General features: G+C 39.1%; 2 protein-coding genes across 6 annotated transcripts in view; both read right to left on the bottom strand.

The window, feature by feature from the left end:
• Positions 1-14,741, bottom strand: part of ZNF385B (zinc finger protein 385B) — a 176,797-nt gene extending 162,056 nt beyond the window's left edge. For 3 of the 5 annotated variants that reach the window (XM_082763130.1, XM_082763134.1, XM_082763133.1), the window contains exon 1: positions 6,110-6,158. The gene's annotated coding sequence lies outside the window, so the exon portion shown is untranslated. Of the gene's footprint in view, positions 1-5,843; positions 5,903-6,109; positions 6,159-14,635 lie in introns of those variants that run through there. The other 2 variants (XM_082763131.1, XM_082763132.1) reach the window with 2 other exon arrangements.
• CWC22 (CWC22 spliceosome associated protein homolog) overlaps positions 6,106-24,498 on the bottom strand; it is a gene marked incomplete at its 3' end in the record, with an annotated part of 42,400 nt that continues 24,007 nt past the window's right edge. Inside the window, exons 21-22 of the mRNA XM_082763224.1 lie at positions 10,468-10,599; positions 6,106-6,503 (exon numbers count right to left, since the gene is read on the bottom strand). Coding sequence (XP_082619350.1) covers positions 6,106-6,503; positions 10,468-10,599 — 530 coding nt within the window. The remainder of the gene's footprint in view (positions 6,504-10,467; positions 10,600-24,498) is intronic.

Below are 24,498 nucleotides of genomic sequence, written 5' to 3'. Positions count from 1 at the left end.
CTAATGCTGCCTGAAGACCTCTCTGTGCCAAAATTCCCTGTCCACACAGGGGGAAGGCCACCCATTTACATCATCGAAGTGTTGCAAATATTATTTATTTTTTACTCTTTGCAAAGCACACAACTAATACTACATCAGTGAAAATAACACATTTTAAAAATGACATTTGATTGACAAACCACACACCAAGAGACCCAGCCATATGTCAGTAATCCAGTATTAGCTATCCTGCTCACAAAGCCTGGTGAGAGCCCCACAGAAAAAAGCAAAAATGATTCTTGAGTATATGCACCAACAGGCTCAGTTAAGGCTGTACATACATTTCTGGTATTTCCTTATTTTCAAATAGCTAACTTAGCAACTTCTAAGTTCTGTTAATGCTGTTTTATGTCTAAAATAGAGGTATGCTCATTTCACTGATTAGCAAGGGAGTGGGTGAAGCATCAGACATGGTTCTGACGATGCAGAAACCCCCCCAGTCTACCCAGCATGAAGTTCTGGCACACAGTGCACTAGCACTGCTTTAAAGACTGCAGAAATGGACAGAGGTAGCATCTTCTTACATAAAGCTTTGACATTGATTTATAAGGGATTTTCTTACTTAGTAACATGCATTAAATAATCTCATTTTAAAAGAAAAATGAAGTGCATCTAGGCACTCACATGCACCTGCAATTCCAAGTCAAAGATTCACCATCCAATTATTAGCAGGTGGCCAAAGGAAGAAAAATTAAGCAATTTTTTTCTTTGTCATATGCAGTCATGCAAAGATGGAGACTAGGTGGCTTATATTCTTCTGCTGTCTTATATTAGCATTTCCATTATAAAAGCCCATTAGGAGGATCCTATACATTCCTAGGAAGTCTTGCTGACCAGGGCAGAGTACAGGCACTTTAAGAGTGTTTACTTAATATCCTCCCCAAACTCATCTTCTCTGTAATAAGTCCTGGTAATGAGTCTCTATGCTCAAAATTATTGTTTTTCCCCTGATTTTGGAAAACAAGCTCATTTTCAAAGCTCATAATTGTGGTAGAAACAAATGAACACTGCAAAAAAGTAAGCCAAGTTACATAAAAATCACGTTATAGTATTTTTCTTTTCCCAGTTTGAAGCATACCATGGTAATGCTGTCTTCACATCATTTGTCCTTGAACTAATTAATGTTTGAAATCGTATCAGATTGTAGGACTAAAGAGACCTGATAGCCTACAGTATTCAAATAGGATGTACTGAGAAGTGTCAAATTAAAACTCAACACCATGAACTGTTAAGCAAAGTCTCTGACCATACACTGAACTTCCCAGTACCTGTGCAAGTACATACACAAAGAACAACGTGCCCTACAGCCATAATCACACATGCTATAAACTCATGAGATCATACAAGTTTGGTAATGGCAAGCAGTGTTAAAGATTCAGTAGGTGGCATCCTCTGCTGGAATAAGCATACCACCAGCCACCATTAAGTAAAACAACTATAAAGCACTCAGCATTACAAGACACTGGTTCTACACTGGCAGCATTTTGGCTGCCATGCCAAACCAAAAACCACACAAATAATAAAAATACCATGGTACCTTAAAAAAGATTTAATGTTATATTATAATTCAAGCTTTACATAATTTTATCTTGCTTTCCTGACCTTCCCCTGTCATTTCAATCAGGTAGAGAATTGTTCCTTGGTACCTGCCCTAAGCAGTTATGTTGCCTTCCTTTACACTTGAGGATTACCTTAGCCTTATCAGGATCACCTTCCCTGCCACACAGCTGCAAGCGATGGGGTGAATGTCATCATCATATTATCACAGAGTGGGCTGGCTTTGGGATTTGTGGTTTATTTGCAAGAGGAGACTGTGAGATGTCTCAGTACGATTCACCCAGCTGTAGGAGATGCAGTCACCCTGCTTCACATGCAGAATGAATGACCTGGTTGCATATATGCCCCAAGCCCCCCCATTTTCAGCACTGGCATCTCTGCACCAAACAGTTCTCCAATAGAAAGCCAAGAGTAATGAAACACTCTCCAATGTATTCTAGAACCAGAGAATTTTACCAAAAACACAACCTATCATCCTGTCATGAGGTAAAATAACCTGGAAGAAGGTCTTGAGAATCATGAACCAAGATGGGTAAATGCAGATCCTGCATTTCATCACTGAACACACATCGCACTTGTTTGAAAATTGAAACCTGTTTACTCCCTGCTCAAGACAGAACTGCAACATTGTAAAACCTACAAAAGGTAGCTTAAATGAAAGTTGTAACATAAAGTGAAAAGGACTTTGTGTGTCTAGCATTAGTACAAGCAAAGGCAAAAAAAAAAAAATATATGTTTTTTGCTAACCTCCTCCCCTTACATTCCCATATTATAAACATTTAACACCAAAAAATGTTGTTGCCAATAAAGAAAGCATTATAGGGTAATTTGACTGAGGAATGAAGCAATTATCAATGTTTCCATAACAGCCTACCTTACTCATACCCAAATAATCATCAATAAAGTAAACAGTGCAGTTTAACTAAATGTGCATTAGCACCACCTGTCCTTCCAAGATCTTGCCTGGCAGTCCAACAGCAGCAAAATAGGAAGGTGCCAATATTGATAAGTGAAGGATTGGAACTGCACTGATATAGTTAGATTAGTTTACAAGTCTTCTATATTTACAATCCTTGGCAGCTCAGGTTCTCTAATGAATTTTTAACATGTCAATTAATATGTTTATACAAAGCAACGTCAGCTTTAATTCATACACAAGAAAAATCACAGTTGCATGCAGAATGTACAACATACGTGTTAAGAGGCTAAATTTCACTAGACAGAGATATTGAAAAGAATTATTGCAGACAATCTGATGAGAATGTATCTAGAAAAGGAACAATAAAGTTGTGGAAGTTAATGGGCATGATTCATCACTCTTGCCAATATGTCAGCATCAAGAAATGTGACATGTTGCAGGGCATTAAAAAAGTGGTTGTTTTTTGTGTGTTTGTTTTTTCTTTTTTTGGGGGGGAGGGAGTGGTGGTTTGGGAGAGGGAAGGGCACAACCCCTCCGAATGTCCTGTCATTAAAAAAACAACACATTATACTGAAACAAAACACTAAGTGTTGTGTTATCCCATAGTTCATAGACTTACTGTTGATGCCAAGAATTAAGCACTGTTTACTTAATAACATTGACTTCCACTGCGTGCAACAGTATTAGCGCTGCAAAACAGTAGCTGGTGTTCTTTCTCCAACAATGTGGAATGCAGTCAAATGACTGCACTGTGAGATGTGATTTTGCCTTAATTTCCTAGTTTGCTCTGTACATTACATAAAAAAAAAAAAAAAAAAAAAAAAAAAACTTACAATACAGTTTTTCAAGGTGTTCTAGATTTTTTTTTTCTCCAAAGATTTTTATTTAAAAACATTTTCATGTGTTAAGTAAATATAAAAACAAACTTCCCATAGGAAGATTAAGCATAGTCTCTGGAGCTGCAGTACAAAGATAAATTTCACCTCTGAGGAGAATCAGGGCATTTTACACTTGCAAAGAAAATAAAGAAAGAAAACAGCCCTTCAACTAATACCCAAATTGCTTCTGTAAAGCTAGGCAAGCAGAGCTTCTGGTGAAAATCCACCAAGCAGCTAGTGGGACATTGCGATCACACAGGAGAGTGAAGTTCCTGCAATTCTTTCAGCTCACTGTACAAATTCCCCTTTCAGTAGCTGTAATATGGTAGCACTTAGCATCTGCCTCTGCCTTCATTGCATCAGAGGCAATATAGGCTCACAACTGATAAGATATTCCCATTTGTATCATGATGGATGACAGACGTTAAGTACTGACTTTCTAAAGCAAATACAAAAGTTACAGAACTATTTATCTGCTACAAGTTCATATTCAAGGAATGTTATCAGGTTTAAACCATGTAACAAAAGTGATAACAGTATTTCAGAAGGCAAGCTATTCAGATTGCAAAGTCTTCTCTTCTTTGTATTAACTACAGGTGACTTAAGTTTCGCAATGTATTTCAGCACACTAGAGCCAACCTTGCACTTAACTTTTGTCTCTGTTACATCCCAGCACAGCCTGTCAGATGTTTCAGAATTCGAGGCTACCACAGTGTTATTTTAAAAATGAACATATGGAACAGCTAACATCTCATTTCATAGATTCTCAACCTCTTTGAGCAAATATTCTCAAGCCACAGTCCCTTGTGATAACCTGAAGAGCAAAGACTGCAGTGATGCTTAAGCATCTGTTATGTTTTAGGCAGCAATCCTCACTGCTGTTCGAAAACTAAGGACTTCCAAGCTAATTAGCTAAGAAACCTATGCTCCCCCAGAAGATTATCTTCCACTAGGCTTTTTCCTGCTTTTATACCATCTTATCCCTGAGCAAATGTAGTCAAGTAGGAAGACATCCTCTCAATTAAAACTTCACTGAAGAAATCCAAGAGAGGAAAATGATAGGAACAGCTAAGAGCAGTTGCTCAGGAGAGGCTCCCATTGGAGCGATCACAGCCATTGCCACCAGCGCAAAGCCCAGCACAGACAGAACAGAGCGGCAAGGGACAGCTCCCATCATGGCGTAAGTAGGCAGGACGACAAAGTCTCTTGACACTGTCTGGTTTTTGCTAATACTTTAAAGTTTAACTGCACATCCATTATATTATTCATCAGGGAGAAAAAGAAAAAAAAAAAAAAAACACAGGACCTAGATAGCTTAATGAAGATATGTAAGAAGACTGTTTCTTTTCTGATTCCTTACCACTTTATGGATTATTTAACAAAGCAACAGAAAGAAAACGTTAGCGTTGCCAATTTCACAATTCCCAATTTCACTTCTGCCTGCCTGAAAAGAATCACACCAAACCCCACTCACTGGAGAAGGTGTAAGATACAGAAAAGCCATTCAAAGAAACTGAACACCAGAAGGGTTAGGAACAAGTCTGTGTTCATGGAAGGACACTCTAGCATCCAAAAAGCAGAAAAGGAAAAAAACACATCCCCTCGCTCCTTTCTCTAAGCAGTCTACTGACCCGGTGAGCTGGAAAGAGCAGCAAGATGACTTACTTGGGAAAGGAGAAGCTGCATAACCCATTCACGGCCGCCTAGCGCTAGCTCCGAACTGCACGGAGAGGCAGCTCGTTCTCCTCCTCAGCTGCCCCCCTTTGGGAAGGGAAGGCCAGCAGGGCTGCTGCCCTGAGAGCAGCGACGAGCACGCCCTGCCTGTCCTCAGCTGCCCGCGCTCCCTACGGGCTCTGGCCACAGCACCCAGCGTGGGCCTTAAGCAGCAGCCCAGCGACACGTCCCACCTGCCTGCTGCGAGGATGCTGCACCGCGTCCAGCTACGTTTCATTCGGGGATGAAAACGTGCGGGTTCCTGACAGTAACAGAGGGCTTGTTTTGCACCTCGTTTTTATACTCTGTGAAAGACATCTCTGACATAGCAGCAAAGAGGATGGAAACAAAACTATTTGCTATCTTCTCCCTGTACATTCAGTGGTTTGCTGCAGCTAAACTTTTGCTTTGAAGATTTAAAGTTATGAGTGCTCCCAGCTTTAGAAACACCAGACTTTCCCAGCATCCAAACTTTCCTATTTACACTTTCCTTCTCTAGCTCAGCTGCAAAGACCTACCCTTAAACCCCGCCAGCAGAGCTCCCTCGTTTCTTTCGGGGCCAGCACGCAGCAGCAGGCGCACAGGAGCGTTCACAGCGACCCGACTCCGGGCACAGCGCCGCGCCCCCCTCCCGTCCGTGCCGCGGGACGGAGCGCGCAGGACCCCGGGCTTCGCGCTGCGCTGCAAGCACGCCGCCACCCCGCAGGGGCTTGCGGCGAAGACACCTGGAAACTGACCACGGGCAGCGAGCTCATCCAGGGTGACTCCCGGCTGCGGGTTGATTCCGCCTTCGCTAAAGAAACGCCCCGGTCCCAAAGGCGAAAATACTCCCCCCCGCTCACACCCCGAACCGTTTAGCGGCGCGCCCGGCATTTGCTAGCGGCGAATTTGGGGCTGCGGGGAGCCGCAGCCGCCGCCCCTCACCTGCGGCTCCGCCCGCCCCAGCCCCAACCCCAGCGGTGACATTGAGCAAGGTCCCTGCCCCGCCGCGCCCGGCCCTTACCTCCGCCGCCGGCGAGAGGAATGCGGCGGGGCGGCCCCGCTCCGCCCGGGCTGAGCCGAGCTCGTCCCAACTCCGCCGGACCCCGGCGGCTCGCCCGCTGCCGCCGCCCCGGCGCATGCGTCCGGCCCGGCCCCGCCGCCCCGCCTCAGTGGGCTCAGGTGCGGTGAGGGGAAGGGCTGGCCCCGGCCCGCGGCGGTGCTGAGGGAGGAGACCCGGCCCCGCGGCTCCGCTGAGGGGCGAAGCGCCCCGAGTCGGGGCTTCTCCTGTCGGAAGGGCCCACGGCTGTGCCCCGGCAGCACCAGCTGTCCATAAAACCCGCGGAAACACCGTGCCGCCCGCTCCTCCTGCCGCCCCCCGGCTCCTGCCCGTGTTTGCTTCCTACATTCTGACAGATCTTAGGAGCCGAAAGCCCACCTGTGGGCTGTGCAAAGCGGCTAGCGTGAGCAGTAACTTGTGGTTCATAAACCGTGCAAAGCCGTGTCTTAAATTACCTTAGAAAGCACCCCTTTTACAAGTATCTAACACAAATCACAACAAATGACAGACACATGAAAATAAACACAGACGTCAGCATAAGTACTTCTATAATAGTGCCTTTTATATATCCCTTCAGGAGAACGTGATCCAAATGGCGAGGGAAATCCTCAATACTTAATCTGTTTGTTTCTCTTCAGAAAGGAAAACAAAAACATTTAACATTGATTAGAGAAAACTTGCTTGCTGTATCTTAATTTCAGCTTTTGGAGAACAGCAGTGCCACTCGATACTGTTAAGAATTGCATCATACCTTGTTTACGGTCCCATATTCAATAAATTACTTCATAATTCAGGAAATGTTCAGAGTTTGAATTAATCGTCCTGTTAAAATGTGAAATCTAAGGTAAATACCCCTTCTTCTGCTCCGTTACCTACCACAAACTTCTGGCTTAGAAGAGTTCTGAACACTAAGCATCACTAGGTGTTTTTGAACGTTTGCTGGTATCTCCTACAGAGAGGAACAGAAGCTGAGACCAGGACACATATATTTTTATTTTTTTTTTAATACTCCAGAAATTCTGGACTGCTTAGAGAGGAACTGCCGGTGTATGCAACCCCTTCAGTAGCTCAGCTCACAAACAAAAAGATCCAGGCTGGCAGGATTTGAGATAAATTGAATGCTAAACTGATTATCCATCACAGATGATCCACAAAAGGAACATCTACTTATGATCACGCACTAGCAATATCCAACATTTTAATATTTGTTTATCTTTTATCTATCTTTTTGCCCTTTTCAAAACAAATTTGCTGTAATCTAGAGCAAGAGTCTCCAAAATGTTTTCAGAAAGCTCCAAATATCTATCAAACAGTAAAAATCAGAAAATTTCCCTTCATATCCAACTGTTAAATCCTATTGTAAAGAACTAGGAATATTATGTTCATGAAATATTATTTTTCTATATAAGCAGCTGTTGTTGTTGCCATAGAGATGTTATTCAATCTCAGATTGGAAGGTGGTCTACAATGGCCATGCATCATATTCCCTCTTAAGACGAAAATGTTTAAGAACCTGTGTGAATTCTGTAACATTCTTCAGAACAAACGTACTTCCATTTAGTAGCCCTGTGGTTTTTATTTTTTTTTTTAAATGACATTTCAGAGAAAGCTAGCCATCAATCACCTACAGAGAGATGTAATGGCAGATAGATAATTGTATATAGCTTTGAACAGTTTGTGTGAAAGTATATCTTGGATCTCTTTGAATGAACTGGTCTCTTCAGAAACAGCATCATTTAACCCATGATAGTAAGGCCCTTTATAAAGCATTTTGTTTAAGCCTTTCTCCATTTGTTTGGAGTATACTCCAGCTCCCTATCAAATGCTCTACTTTAGAAGATGGCAAAGAGGTAAGGATGGGAAGTTTTAAACTCTATGTGATCTGTAGTATCGAAGTGTCATCTTTGTCAAATGCTGAAATCATGCTAGAAGTTATGAAATGACAGAACTGTTGCACAATTAGTATTTCTTAGGAGTTGAAGAACACCAACCAGTTGTAAAAGTGTTATGAGCAGCAAAAAGATTCTTTAACACAGGAGAGCTGGTGAGGAGGTGCCTGGCCTGAACCCAGAGGAGCCCCCCAAGAAGGAGGAGGCAGGTGTTTGCTCCATTCCCACTGAAGAGCTGCATGATCCAACTACAGAAGGACGCCAGGGGGGAAAAGAGGGTGGGCTCCTATTCTGAGTAGCATGAGAATGTGCAGAGGAGGAAGAGGACATGTGTGAATGGAATTAGAATTACATTTTATCATTTCAATTTATTCAGAACATAAAATTTTTGTTCTACCAAAACAAACTGTAATCTGCTGTTTTTTTAAAAATCATTTATCATTCAGAATAGATTTGATACAACATGAGTGTGTCACTTAAGGGACTGGATCCATGCAGAATGGTGCATGCAAACAAACCTCTTAGGGATACCTTCAACACAAAATTGGTTAGGGAAATCCCAAGAGCTGGAAAATATTTCCTGCCAAACCAAACAGTAATATTAAAGGCCAACACCAATCTGTAGCAGATTACGGGGAGAGGTCACCACTGGGAAATTTAGAGCAACCCTTACAGGCATGATATACCCTGCAAAAACTATAGTGTAAGAAATCCAAGTAACATTTTCTCTTTTCTCCAGAAAACAAACAAACAAACAAAAACAAAAATAAAAAGACAGCTGCTGAGCTCTCTATCCTAAGCCATTTTGCATATATTAAAGACATGCTAATTATTATGAGCAAACTTTCCTTTATTTGACCATTGTACTTTTTTTTTTTTGTGAGAATTAAGGTTAAATAAGTTTTTATTCTCATCCATTTTGCAAATAAGTTGCATCTGAGTACCACAGGACATTTTAAGTATGAACGTAGGCTTTATGTTATTGGTGGTCTTGGCAAAATATGAAATTAGTGTCCTAATTCTCCAGATGGGGATTTGCCTCTTCGGTCTTTCATAAGGCCAATGAAAGGAAGAAGAAATTTTTCCAAGGCACATTCTATAAGTCTCACTCTTCAGAAATACACCCAAGTGTTTCCAATTCTCCTTTTCAAGTGCCCTTTCCAATAACCTAATCAACGTTGGCCTTTGTGGGAATTGTTTGAGTAACAGAGATTTCAGAAACAGGGAGACTAACTGTAGAAACAAAGAACACAGGTAGAGTCAGTTTGGTATTTCTTCTCTGTCAAGTACTAACTTTTCATACATGTATAATGAGAAAAGTTTCTAAGTGTTTACCTCAACATCATCTTTTCCAGGCTAATTGGCCTAAGCTCTCCAAATTCATTTTCTCTTGACTGTAACTGATGATGAGCAGCCTTCAGTGTTTGCTTTACACTTTCCAGTTCCAAGAGAGCACTAGCCTTGTTGCCACATAGAGGTGAAGAAAAACTTAACTGCGAGTTTGCTCTTCACTTTCAGATTGTTGTGCTGCAACACATTAGCCCTGCTTATTGCTTGGTTTTGTGTGTGTTTGCCATATTAATGGTCTCAACAGCATATCCAAAATCAAGATACTGGAATGTTATTTTTAAAACTTATTTCTTCACCAAGTTCTTCAAGATGGTGGATGGTACATGTGCCTATGTTAAGCAACATACATGCCATTTATTGGTGTGTATGCATACTTCCCGAGGAAACAACACGATGCAAATTTGAAATAAGCACTGTCTTCCCTTAATTATTTTAGTTTTACACTTTTTAACAGTGTGAATGTTAATTACTTGTCTTTGAGCCTTTCATCCAAATTTTTTATTTGTTGGAATGCAACAACTATGTTAATTTTTATGGTTATCATATGTCTTTAGTCATTATTTTAAAATATCTACCACAATATTCTAGAATTTGGCAAAACCAGAAAATATTTGTAATGATATTGTAAAGCTTCTTATTTAGACCCATCTTTAATTTAAATATATATATATTTTTTTTTCCTGATGATTTCCACCTCATTCCTGTGATCTCCAAAATTAACGTTTATTGGAGTTTTATGAAAACACAGTGAAAAGTATGACCACCATCTTCCCTGCTTGGAAAAGTATGGTGAAGAAAGCCCCTCTGATGACAAACATGAACTGCTGTGCCCGAATCCATGCCTCTGTCGCTAATCACACTGAGGTCTTCTGGTGTTTTTTCTCACAATGTTGCTTCAAAAGACTAAGATTTTTCCCTACTGGCATGCAGTTCCTTGTTTGTCTCCTGATTATAGTTTTTCATTTAAGTTTTTGTTTTTGTTTTAGTTGGTTCTGGATCAAGCATTTTTTATTTTTATTTTTTTAAGACTTTTGGAACTTCCTTGATTTCCTTACTCGATTTAAAAAGCACAGCTGTACATACGTCTTGAGGTAGGTTCCTCTAAGCGAAGCTGACATTTTATAACTAGATATCTTATATGGTTATTCTGTAGCTTCCCTGTTACTGCCTCTGGGGATACAATCCCAGATTTAGTCAGATCTCCATCTGCTTCTCCTGTAAAACAGACAAAGCAACTACTTAGCCACCTTGCTACTTCCTCACCAATCTATCTTTGTTTTTTAAGTAGGGCAATGATTTAGTTTGTTATTCTTTTCTACCATATTGATACACATCCATATTTGATGCAGTCCTTGTTACTTGATTCTTTCTGCAACTTGCTATTAACTCTTTACTGCTCTGTCTTCTTTATTTTCCTCACAGAATTCCAAATTCCTGGTGTCTTAAAAGTATGTTTAAAGCTCCCAATTGTACACTTAGCTTCTCAAAGATACCCCTTTTTTCAACTTGTGTCTGCTAGCTCTAGGGACTTTAGTATCTGATGAATTTAGCTTTGGGAGGGTGCTTTCAAATTATCTGCATTATTCAAAATTATGTGATAAATTGCTTATATGATTATACTTTAGTCCATGAATTACCTGCAAATTATTCAATCATACATAACTATGCTGTTCATACAGTGTCACAGGTCAGTTAGTTCCCATGATACTATTTCTATTTTCTTGTTGCATATTGAGTAAAATTACATGGATTTAGACTGTAAGGTGTTTGGCACAAGGAATTGTTTATTATCTGTCTACATACTGCTTAGAAAAATGAGCTATTTTTAGGGTTGTCTGCACACATTCAATATCAATAATAAATAACACATCTCAGGACAGTTGTAAATGCTTCTTCACAGAACTTTCTGGCTTCATTTACATATTCACAATTCTTTTCAAAATCACTTGTGAACAAACATTCATGTTTTGTACTACGTCAAAACAGTATAAAAGTTACAAATAAGCAATAAATATTTTGCTTTACTGAAAGTTGCATCTGTACTTCATTACTTTCCCAGCTCTGTGAAATGTTTTTATCTTTTTGCAGTACATTCTTCCTTTGAGAAACTGAAGTAGAAAAAAAGTGATCTAAACAAAAACATATGACATCTTACCAAGCACTTGAAAACAACTAAACCCTTCCTTTCAGTCACAATCTGTTCTAAGAATAAGGACTCAGTGATACATATTAAGACTATTCAATGTTATCCTGTCCCCAGAGAATATCAGCTTCACAGATAACATGGAAACTTATTCCTCTGAATAAGTGATTTACTGTGAATGCTGGAAACCTAGAGAGTTCATAATTTAGAGAATAATTCCAGTAATACACAGGAAAAATATTTGCAAAAGAGTTTCAGATGCTTTAAATTCTATTTCAGTTCAGGGAATAAGAAAACTCCTAGACAGGGAAGAACAATTGGGTAAAGAAAGTACACTAGTGACATAGGACTTAAAGAGTTGAAAACCAGCAGAGGGAACATCTGAAAATCTCCTGGTAAAGTATCCAGGTAGGCTAGCCAGATGGCATATTATTTGTTTTCACTACTTCATTTAACATGGAGACAAACTGTTCTTCAGCTGAAAAACAAAACCAATTAGAATATTTCTTTCCCTCAGTGTTCCTAAAGCAGCCTCCATTAAAAATCACCAGGGATTTACAGATAAGAGCTATGCAGTTTCTCTTTTAAAGTACAGGTGAAAGATCAGAGTCACCTCCTGAGTTCCCATCTGTTTTTAAAAATAATACTACCTGCACAGCATACAAGTAAGAGATCAGGAACTGTGAGAAAGACAGCAAAAGAAACTTGAGTTAGTATGTTTTTTCTTCTGTGTCAGTAAATAATAATAATAATTTAAAAAAAAAAAAAAAAAAAAAGGATATATCATGCATGCTCATGTATTGGAAGTTTTTTATTAGTATAAAAATAGTGCAATGAACTATGATTCCAAGAAAATCTGAATTGAAAAAGATCATTCTTCAGCTAAAGGGCAGTCTCCTCTCTAGGAGATCTGCCAGTTCAAGGACAGGCAATAAGCCAAGCATATATAGCATAGCTTTTCCACTTTGCCTCTTGTACCCTGAAGAAAAAGTCCAAGATACAAAATACAGTGTAAATGCTAGTAGTTTAGAAACTAGGCATCTTCCATCTTGTGCTGTGGATTGAAAAAGTACAAAGAATAAGAGTAATCTTTTATTCTTTACATAGCTAAAGCTTTCTTTGGAAGAGATAGTCTGGCATAAAACAATAAGAGTGATGGTGAGTGACAGGCTCCTTTCTTTACAACAGCCTCAGGACCTTCTCTGAAAGATGAGAATAAAAGAAAGTGATATGAAAATGCATTACAAACCCTGATTGCAAATACTTGAATTAGTACTACTCAATATGAAATCTCAGTGCACCATCCAGAATCACAAAGTAAATAACAGGCCTTCTAATTAATCTCTGGAGAAAACTTCGCTAGTGACTTCAACATGAATAATAGGATTTGACTATAGCTCTGTCGGTATCTTCAACAAGCCTAGCAGTGCACCCTTGGCAGCACAGGTGATACTAAACTAAACTGGTATAGCATGCCATAAAAGGTCCACATTGGAAGTTTTTGCCAGCAAACTCTGGAAGTTTGCACCAGCTGTGTCTTTTATGACATACTGACACTGTCTCTGATGACATACTCTTGTAGACATACTCTTCTGTCTGAAAAATTGTGAGTATTTGACTGCTGGTTTGTTGGTTGTTTCCCCCCACACCAACAAAGGGTTGCATATTGAGACTTCTTTCTCATGTAGAAACTCCTCTGTTTCCATACTAAACCTTTTTTAAAATACAGGACAAAACCTGAACTTAACTTAAATAGCTTCCTCCACACAAAATCTGAATGCATACCAGGCCTAAGAATATTTAAAGGACAAGCTGCAGCTGTGCTCCTCTAATTTCAGCAAAGATGTGACAAATTATATCAGTGGGGTGGATGTCTCATAGAGCCTCTGCATGATTCATATGGTTCAGTCTGCAGGGCACAGTACTTGGACACCTGCAAGGGAATGCTTGTGCCATAAGAATGGCATGGGATGAGAAATTAGGGTGACCAAGAACAAGACTTTGTTTATTTGGATTTACCATTTTCATAGATTTTTTTTTTTTTTTTTTGGCCTGCACATATGTATTCAATTGAGTCCCAGAAAGTTATTTGTGCTTAACTAGTAGAAGGAATGGATATATTATGTGGACAAAATTTTTGAAATACACAGGGATTTCATGAAGCATTGAGTCTGGGTTATGCTATTGGTTAACGACTAATACTGCAATTACTGAATTTTACTTGGCAGATAATACAGAAAATAAGTTTGGGAAACTTGAATGAATTCAGTATTTTAAGGATTAATTTTAATACACAGCCTTGTAATTACATTGTATATTTAAAAGAAAAAAAAAAAAAAGAAAAAAAATTCAATGTGTAATTAAGTAATTACCTATTAAATGCACAGCCCCACAGATTTACAAAATTATACCCTTATACCTTATACCCTTATACCTTATTTGCCACTAAGTCCCACAATAATTTTTAAATAATAAGTCTTTCCTTAGGATGTCTGTATGGGTCCTGTGCATTATGATACCCTTATACCCTTATACCTTATTTGCCACTAAGTCCCACAATAATTTTTAAATAATAAGTCTTTCCTTAGGATGTCTGTAGGGGTCCTGTGCATTATGATGTTAAGAGGAGATTAATTCTGTCTAGAAATCGGAGCAACACTCCAATTTTACATCTGATTTTCCCAGGGTTTCTAACCCAGCTGAAAAAAAAAAAAAAAAAAGTTGATAGTTTTATTTTTTCCCAGCACATTTTCTTTCATTCACTTACTCACTCATTCTGTATAAAAAGGCAGCAATAGATACTGCTTAATTATATGCTTAACAGATCAAAAGCTGCCTCTGTATGATTACACAGTTCAAAAAAAGAACAGTCACCAAAATAGTAGCCACCAAACCAAACTACATCAGCTGTAACCACAGAGGAGCACATCAAACCTCATGTTTATGGTACAATCTGCACTACCACGAGATCTTCCTTCTCTTTAAGAGGGAGGCTTAATGCGCCCCCAAAAAAGCACAGCTTCAGCACAGTCAGAAGAAAACACAGAAAGGGCACTCTCAGCTCTCAGAAGGGAAGTGCTTGGATTACAGCTGCAAAAAAAGTCATACCTCATTTTGTTCTGGTGGACTTCTGCGCTCCAAGCTCCTCGAATAGCAGTGCCATGGCTGGAGCAGGGAGGACTCTGTGACATCCTTCCCATCTCTGTCCCAGCCCTCCCTGTGGTCAAGGCTTGCTGCAGGGCACAGGGGCCTGAGGCACTTTTATATGCCATGTGCCAGATACTGTTTCACTTCACAGCTAGTAAAAAAATACATCGTGGTGTTTCTATCTCATGAGGCCTCTGTGGACTGTAGAGTAAATCTCTCTCCTGGGTGCTGTGTGAGCCACTGTCAGGCTATAAGGAAACACAGCAGTATTCCCAGGGATAATAATGGGGCACGGGGATCTCTGGTGGCTTTTCAAGACCTATTACACGATTCAGAGATTTCAGTAACAGATTTACTGCTTATGCTAGAAAGGGGGGAATAAATTCTCCCTGAGCTCCTGCCATGCCCATTCCATGGAAACTCTGAGGGGACATGAACTAATATTCTGCTTTCCACATAGGTAAAACTACAAAACTATAAATACAGTTTACATAATAAGGAGGTTTTATCAAAGTTGGTCATTATGTTAAGAAATAAATGGAATGGAATGTGAATGACTTCAGGGAAATGAGCTATTAACTTACAGGCTATTTTATCAGATGATTCACATGCACTAATGCTTCCCCTCTCCCCTTCATTGCAAAGGTGAAATGAATGACTAAGTTGATCAGGATACCAGCAATTGCAGCTGCAGCAGTGCTCAGCAGAAATGAAAAACAACCTTCCTTGCACAAACAGTCCAAATATATTATGAGTAGGGTTTCTGACATTTGTACAGCACAGACAACTAGGAAAGAAGGAAAATACTGCGTAGTCCCATTTCCTAGTAACAAGAAATCTGTATTTGAAACAAATGCAGAGAAGAATGAATGAATATTCAGCTCAGACTGAGAGGAAGACAACGTGATGCTCTACTTTGAGCTACACCTACACAAAGTCCCTCTCACACAATTTTAGATCATTAGGGACAACTTTCCATATTTATTTTCCCAACAGTCACAGGAAATAGACTGTTTTGGAAATACATGGCAATCTAGCAACTGCATGGCACAGACAGGCTGTTTTGTCTCAGCAAATGAAATGATGTATGACACGGCTGTCTCAACTGTCAGCTATCATGCCATAAAACTGCACAACCCTCACTCATTCCTTTTGAAACCTTAAATCTAGTCAGCAGACTCAGTGTGGAGAGTGGCTGGCCATGATAGCCTGCCTTTAGTCTGCCTCTGCAGTAGAATGAGGAATACTAAATGAGCAAGTAAAAAGCAATTTTATCAAGAGCTCTTTGTAGCTGCCCACTGGCAGCTCTTGTTGCGTGGGCTGGTGGTTATGGAAGTGAGGGGTGTCTGTGTGTGAACCTACCACCATGTTCTCCCTTCCCATTGAATAATATAGGTCCTTAACAAAATAACCCCCCACCCCAATCTCTTTAGAACTTTGCAAAGGCAAAGCATTTCAAAGCATAACCATTGTTCTGCCTCCTCCTATAAGAGAAAACTGTTCCTTACTGGTGGACATGTCCCCCTCTCCACATGAAATCAGGCTATATTTTGAGGAGGCTCCATACCACTTGCAATTATGAATGTGTTTCCTCACACCACATGCAACCATTCAGATTACTGACAAGAGAAAGTGATACGAAACGAAAGAGCCTGAATTAGTTGAAAGGAGACCACATTGACAGCTGAAAGTCTTTGTTGACAACAACATAGTAATGAACATTAGAAGCAATCTGGTGAATTAGTCATACACATTTTTGGGTAGCAACTGTGGAAGAAATACCAGAGTTTCACTGTGGACAGCTCAGTGAACTTCCCTGGCCAACATGCAGTGACTGGCAGCAAGCAAATACACAGACTGCCACGAAGTACAAGGGAAAAAAAAAAAAAAAAAAAAAAAAAAAAGACTGAAAATACAATGTCATTTTGAAAATTAGTAGTATGGTCCCGTCAACTGGAATGCCACGTTTGATGACCCTAGAGAATGCAGCAGAATCACAAAGGCCAGAGTGAAAGAAAGGAGAAGAAATAAAACTGATAATAGGCTGTAGAGGCTTTCCCTCCGAAGGGAAGGGAGCTGTGAAGAAGTGTTTACAGAACAGATGAATAGAAATGCACTTAGCACTGGACATCTACAATAATGAATATTATACGGAAGAGAAAATGAGCACTTCTTACCCTATTTCTTAACAGGAGAGACACTCAATGAAAATGAAAACACATTTAAAACAGATTGCAGCTTTTTTTCTCTTAATGTTGTGGATGATCCCATAATAATAGTCTGAGAGATTTGTGGCATCTTCTTCTGAAACACTGGCCCATAATGAACTAAATATTTCAGAAGTCATTCAAAACAGGGTGGAGCAGAAAGTGCATTAATATAAATAAAAGGGGCCTGCTAGCAATGGGAGACATCCTTCCTTCCCCCTTTAATTTATTTTCATAGAAAAAGATTACAATGGCCTTAAAAGAACAAGGAGAGACTGGAGTCATTAGGAACAAGGAAGAAGATGGAGTAAAAGCCAATGATAGGGTTCAAGTGCAAATTAAATTTGTCATGCAAAATGAGAATTTCAGACTGATGACAGCTGCCATGCAAGTAACCTTGAAAAGGTCTCCTTCAACTGATATATGGATCGTTAAAATGATTGGTCTTCACTCTATTTTCTTCATAAACTACAGTAAAACTGTAATTATGGAAATAAAGCCTTCCTATAAATACTGTGAAATGAAGAAAGTGTTTGATTATGTACGTGCCTGCGAGGCAGACCTTGAGCCATAGGTTTCTGCCCTCTGCACTAAAAACAGGCAGAGCTGCTTACCACATCTGCGGTCCCAGCCATGCAGACCACAGGATGCGCCACCCGTCAGCTATTGCCTCTCCCCAGCAGCCTTGTCTTGAGCATGCTGTTCTGGTTAAGCTTAAACTTAAATAACTCCTGGAAAGGAAAGTATAATTGCATATATACACACACACACACGTACAATGTCAGAATGTGACTAAAACATACACTAACATTGCTGGTATCTGTAATCCTACCTGTTGAAATGTCTGTCATTAAGTACAATAAAAATAAACAACTTTCCAATTTAGCAGCATTATGTTATATCATACATCACAGAAAAACCATAGCTAACATACCACATGCACTTTGTTTTCCCCAGGTGGACTTTGCAATATTAAAAATTATGAATATTTTGCACTAACACAGTATAGATAAAAAATACCATTTGGGATCTATTCAGATAGTATGGCGATGAAGCTCTTTATAAATAGGTGAAATTTATTGCAGTGAACTGTCTTAATTGACACATACAACTCATCTTAAGCTCTTATATAAAAAGAGAATGAAAATAGAAGACTTGGTATGCACCTGTGTGTATTTATGCATACATACAAAACTAAAAACCAAAACACATTTTTCCAGTATTTTTTTATTTGCCTCTCCGTAAATAGAGCACTAAAAATGAAATTAGAGGAAAGAATCACTTTGCTAAAATGAAACAAACTGACTTGGTGTAACCAGGGATGAATTTAGCCTGAGGAACACTGCGGCTGGGTCCTTCCCTGCAATGGGCATAGCAGCTGACTGATCCTCCCACTTTCTCTACATAGCCATAATCATATAAATGGGCTCAGCAAGAGAGGAGGAAATGATGGGCTGTGAGGCACTTCTGGATGGCATCTCAAAGAATTGCTGTTTCAAACAGGTACAATGATCAAAACAGGCTGATGCACCACCTTTCTTCTACAAAGAATTATAACTTTTATTTTATTTTATTTTATTTTATTTTTTCCTGTGAGGGGAAGAGAGGACAGGAAGGAACAGAGCTGCAAAGGGGCATTTTTTTTTTTTTTTTTTCCTTTTCTAAATGCACCTTTTCAGTCTCTCATTTCAATTACTGATCAAGTAAGTCATTTGGCTCCAGTTTTTCTTAAGCACTTTTGTGTCTCACCTCTGGTGACTCACAATAGAGCGTGCAGCACCAGAAGAAGGTGCCCTGTGAACCTCAAAGAGCGGCAGCCTGCAGACCAGACACCCAACCTCAACGCCTGAACAAAGGAAGCATATTCATTACAAGTATGTGTCCCCTTTGAGGTAGTCCTCTCTTCAGTATTCTTTCCTCCCACGGAGCCACAAAAGCTGCCTGCACCCCTGCATAATGACATAAAATGTTAAGAAATCTTTCAGCTGGCTATTTCTTTCCCAAGATTAATGCAACTTTCTGTCCACCATCCAAGTCCCCTGACACTGATGAGCATTCACACAGGCTAGCAGAGGAGAGCAGGGTGCAGGGACACGTAGAACCATAGAATGGTTTGGGTTGGAAGGGACCTTAAAGTTCCAACTCCCCTGGCCACCTCCCACTAGACCACGTTGCTCAAAGGCCCATCCAGCCTGGCCTTGAACACTTCCAAGAATGGGACATCCACAGCTTCTCTGGGCAACCTGTTCTAGTGCCTTACCATCTTCACAGTAAAGAGTATCTTCCAAGTATCTAGTCTAAATCCACCCTCTTTCAGTTTAAAGCCACTGCCCCCTGCCCTATCACTACACTCCATGACAAAGAGTCCCTGTCCAGCTTTCCTGTAGGCCCCCACTGTGTACTGGAAGGCCGCAATATGATCTCCACAGAGCCTTCCATTCTCCCAGCTGAACAACCCTGGCTCCCTCAGCCTGTCTTCATAGGAGAGGGTGCTCCAGGCCTCTGATCATCCTTGGGGCTCTCCTCTGGGCTAGTTCTAACAGGTCCATGTCCTTGGCACAGCGTGTCTCACTTTATGCTACACAAGAAGTTAGCCATGCCACTTGGCCGACCATAGGCCTTTTCAGCCAGCCATTGCGCTTCCCGAAGGACCTCTCTTGGGTTGAACACAGGTCCACCCCTGCCAAGGTAACACATACTGTCTTCTGAAACTGAAACATGAGGCAGCATAGCCTCTGTCTGCCCTGAGGTGGTTATGGGTGTGCTGACAGACATGGCCTCTGAGGTGCTGCTCCGGTGGCCAGAACCACCCAGAAGACAACCTTACATCTTGTTCCTTTGGGGCCACTGAAGAACCAACAAGCCAAGGCCCATCAGCATTGCACCCACACCCCTATGGCAGCAGCACCCCCAGTGAGCACAGCACAGGCCTTACTCTGCCACCAGCACACTGCCATTGATCACCACTTCTCCAGGGAACTGGAGCCTCCTCTCCCAGCCCCTACTTCATAGAAATGGTGCAGCTTATTTTCCTCATGACAAAAAGTTACAGTCCCCACTTTATTTTATAGAAGAGTGAAAAAAAAAGAGAACATACAAAGGACAGAGTTTAAAAATAGAGTCAACATGTGACAGGTTATTATTTTTTTTTTTTTCTTAATGGACTTGTCTGTTTACAGTTTAACAAACCGGTTTGCCAACACAGTGCAAGGTTTTAATTTGTCATTCTCCTCCCCCCCCCCTTTTTTTTTTGTTAAAAGAAGTTAGAAGAAAGTGCTTAATGATAGTCATAAGGAGTAGAAAAGAATATTTCTAACTCCAGTCACAGCCAAATTATAGACTTGCTTGAGGAAAATATGCAAGAGAAAACTAAATATAAAAACCAAAGCATCTCCAAGTGACCTTGTTTTTCCAATGTATAAAGCAATATTTTGCTTGTGCCACTTTTAACCTTGTAATACATGTGTTATGTGGTTTTAATTAAAATGCTCCCTTGTTTTGCATTTTGACTCCATTTCTTAGAAAAATATTTTGACTAATAAAAAGTTTTTAAAAGTAATACTAGTTTCTCTAATTGAAAATATATTCAAGGACAAGCCTCCCTGTTTGCTGCACGTTATTAGAGTAACTGAAGTCAATTGTCTCTGTTGACATAATGGATTCCTGCTTTTTTAAATTCTCCAAGAAAATTAGCCTTCTGCTTAGGCACGTTTCCTTAATATTGAAGTATAATTCAAAGTAGTTTAAGAATAGTCAATGAAGATGAAATAGCATCTTTCTTCATTTTCATAACACTGTAAAAATATAATGATAGGGAGGCTCTTAAATTGCGCCCAGAGCTTAACAAAATCGTCCACCCTACCTTCCTTATTTATTAGGTGGCTGACATGTGCTAAGCTATTTTAGATTATTTCCTGCATTAAAACATTAAGAAAAGTTATGTTATTGCAGCCTTAAGTAAATTAAATAAACATCATACTCTTAGGTTAAAAGAATGCACTTTATCTAATTAGCATTGTGAGTAATTTTCAAAACTGAATGTAACATTCAGTATGTATGTGATCTGTTTGTGAACTTCAGTTAATAGGAGCAAAGCAAAAAGAAAAACATCTTTGTAGTCAAGTTCACATTCTCATGCAGTACGTTGGAGATGAACTAACTACAATTTAAGATGGCAATACTGCTTTAAATATCAACTAAAACCACTTTAGGAACCATGACACGTTAATGACTCCTCTAAAAATATTTTTAACAAACAGCAGATATTTTTGTCACAAAAATTTATCTAACTGCTCTTATACTATTAGATTGCATTTTGGTGATTTGTGTAACAAGACTATCTAAACAGTCTGGCATTTTCACTCTTCTTTGGGTGAAGAGCACTTGAGACTGAACCTTGCGGCTCAGTAAGACTGAAGTACCTCAGCATTCAGGTTACCTGTGAGGCAGTCAGGCAGTTATCAGAACACAACCCAGATGTACCTGAATTAGGTGACTGCTGATAGCCGCAGTCTCTATACAAAGTCATAACCAGATCCATCTGCACAAAGCCACAGCTAAACTAATTCAATCCCACTTTTAAGTAACTTGGAATAGAACAGTTGAGCATAACAGTTAATACAACACAATCTATACTTCTTGAAGTCTTTTGGCCAAAATTGCTGTTGAAATACAACGTTGCACTCTAATACAGACTAGAGACATGAGTCACTTCATCACTGTGAATGGCCTAGTTAGCTAAAGAAAGAAATCCCAGGATCACTGTGGATCATTCAGCTTTACAACAGTTGAAAGGAGAGACTAAAACCAAGCAAACCCAATGGCAACTTTTACATCACTATGCATCTCCTGGAACACCTCATTTTGAATACCACAGAGCATTTTGAGTTCTTTACCTTTGTAAAGAATGTAGTAGAATATTATTAATAATAATAATTTTTAAAAAGGTAGGAAGAATGATCAGGCCTATGGAGCAGTCCCACATGAGAGATTAATCAGATTAATTTTAACTTCTGGAAAAGAAATGGCAGAGAATAAACAGCTTTAGGTCTTAAAAATCACAAGTGAGATGGCAAACAGGAAACCATTACACACTTATTCACAAAACAAATCAGAAGGAACCAAATAAAAGTGATCAAACAGAAGCAATGAGACCTACTTTTACCTGTACTGTACAGGTAAAACACTAAGTCTGTCACAGGATGCTGCTGTCACCGGGATGAGTCCTCCCTGCAAAAGCATTAAGTTAAGACACTTCATAGATGAGGTTTTATTCAGAGATGGACATAGAGCCTCTGGCTCAGGAAACAGTAGCCCGCTACAAAGTGGGAATGCCTTCTGTATACTGACCCGTGTCAAGACCACGGTGGGGCTGGGGACACGTGCGGCCTTGCTACAGCCCAGCCATTCTTCTGAACACCTATCTGTCACCAGGCATGTGTCGGAAACACTGCTCTGTTGCTGCTTTTAGGTAACTTTAAGCTGCTGATAGAAGCAATGGTAAAAACTACAGCTATTGTCAATAGCTCATTCTATTATGCATCTATTAATATTTCGGGGAATTAAAACAAAAACACAATAAATTGTGTATGCAGCAGAGACCCCAGCTCAAGCCCTAATGTCACTCTCTCCCTTTTTTTCCTCCCTTAGAGAGCACAGTATCTTTATTAGCTATATGAAACAAACCAGAAAAAAAAAAAAAAAAAAAAGGAAATGTTGTTTAAGCTGCCATCTCCTGATCAGCATCCCAAAGATCAAATGAGTATATTTTAAGTAAATGAGGTTTTATATTTTCACAAATACTGTTTTAATGCATTTCCATTTATTACAGATGTAATTAACAAGCTTTTGTAACTTGTACAGAGTATTTGAAAAAGCTATGGCTTCATAAAGGTTATGCTATTAAACCCATGATATAGTAAGGGAAGTATTAGTCTAGATAAATTAGAAGTCTACAATTATTAAAACATTATGAAATACAGGTAATTTTGAATAACACTACTGAACAACTATCAGAGAAACAATTATCAGCATAATTTTTGTTTTTAAAAAGCATTCTCTCATATTAACTTTCCTTGGAATTTGCACACATTTAGAAAAACGCACAAGTCATTTTGAAAATGAGAAGCATAACAGGGAAAAAAAAAACAAAAAAAACGCACTACAGTTTAAATAAGAGATGCCAATAAAGCATTTATAGCTATGTGATTCAGCATGATGGAAACTTTGATTTTTCTCTGCAGCATGAATTTATTTTCTGTGCTAATCTGTTTGACTGGAAATGTTTTACTACACGAAAACTGGCAGAAATAAATTCTGTTAAATACAGAATAAAATAAAAAGTGTCATTTTTCTTAGAAAAAAACGTTGTGACAAGCTTTACTCCAAACTAATCTATTTCCTTAGGAATTGTTTTGATTTCTGTTATTAAACAGCTCAAATGCATTTCTATGATGTTACAGATGATGAAATGATTTACACATGAAATGTGCAGATTTTCATACACCCAGAAATTGCGTTCATTTTGCTGAGTGAAAAAATGCAGTCTTATGGCACCAATTGTATAATATACGACTATCACTTTCCTATTAACCATGTCTACACAATTTTCTATTTCACTCTAAAAGACTTTCTGAATTTTCCTTAGCTAGTGATGAAATCTAGTCTTAATTGGATGATTTTGATTCTTTACTCAATGAATGTTAGTTGCTTCAAGTGACTCCAGATAGAACAATTTTGTTATAAACTGCTGCAACTGATTTTTTGGGGCAAACGTTGCTTCCAATAAAGTTTTGCACTTCAGGCCACACAGTTCAAAGTGAAAATAAGATTTAGAACACCTTTTGTTTCCTTTTTTTCTTTTAAATATATACACTGGGAATTACTTTCCTTAAACACTTCCCTTGTAGAGCTAGAGTTGAAGTCTATATAACTTGAAATCAAATTCATACTTGAAATTTACCCCGCCCCCCCCCCCCCCCCCCCGTAAGATCACAAGTATAACTAGCTCAGGATGTTACAGTATTAAAAAACACTGTGAAAAGTAACACAGAACAAGTTGACACACTTTCAAATGTGACATTTAAAACAACAATATTGGTTTTCCAATTTTAACTCCTCAAGAAAAAAATAAATCAATTGAAGTTCTTCATGAAAATTTTGGCCAAACTTGCTTCCGTGTTTATGAAGATGAAAGAATATATAACCCTAGAAATCATGAAGTGTTCATGCTGATATTTCTAATATTCTTAAAAAATCCTCCTTGTATAACATTCATATTGTAATCCTAGATTTTTACGTTCATCACACTAGCCTCAGTATTTCTAATGTTTATTTAAACAAGGTTAAAACCCAACATTTTTATACTATAAAAGTTAAAAGCCAAATACTTGAAACTAAGTGACAAAAACACCCATTTCACTGAGATATTAACTGTTTTATTCACAAAATAAACAACTTCATCTTTCCAAAGGAGAAATTTAACAGAAAGACTCAATGCGATAGCTATAAAAAAAAAAAGCAGTATGGAAAATTTGAAAAAGTCTGATAAAATTTACAAATGCGAACTATCACTTTGTACAAAGTCTTCTTCTTAAGAAAGTTCATAGTTTTTAAAAT

This window comes from Aythya marila (genome assembly GCF_965140915.1).
Source record: "Aythya marila genome assembly, chromosome: 6".
NCBI lineage: Eukaryota > Metazoa > Chordata > Aves > Anseriformes > Anatidae > Aythya > Aythya marila.
Note: the sequence above shows the minus strand (reverse complement) of the source record. Positions and strands in the feature narration are given on the sequence as shown.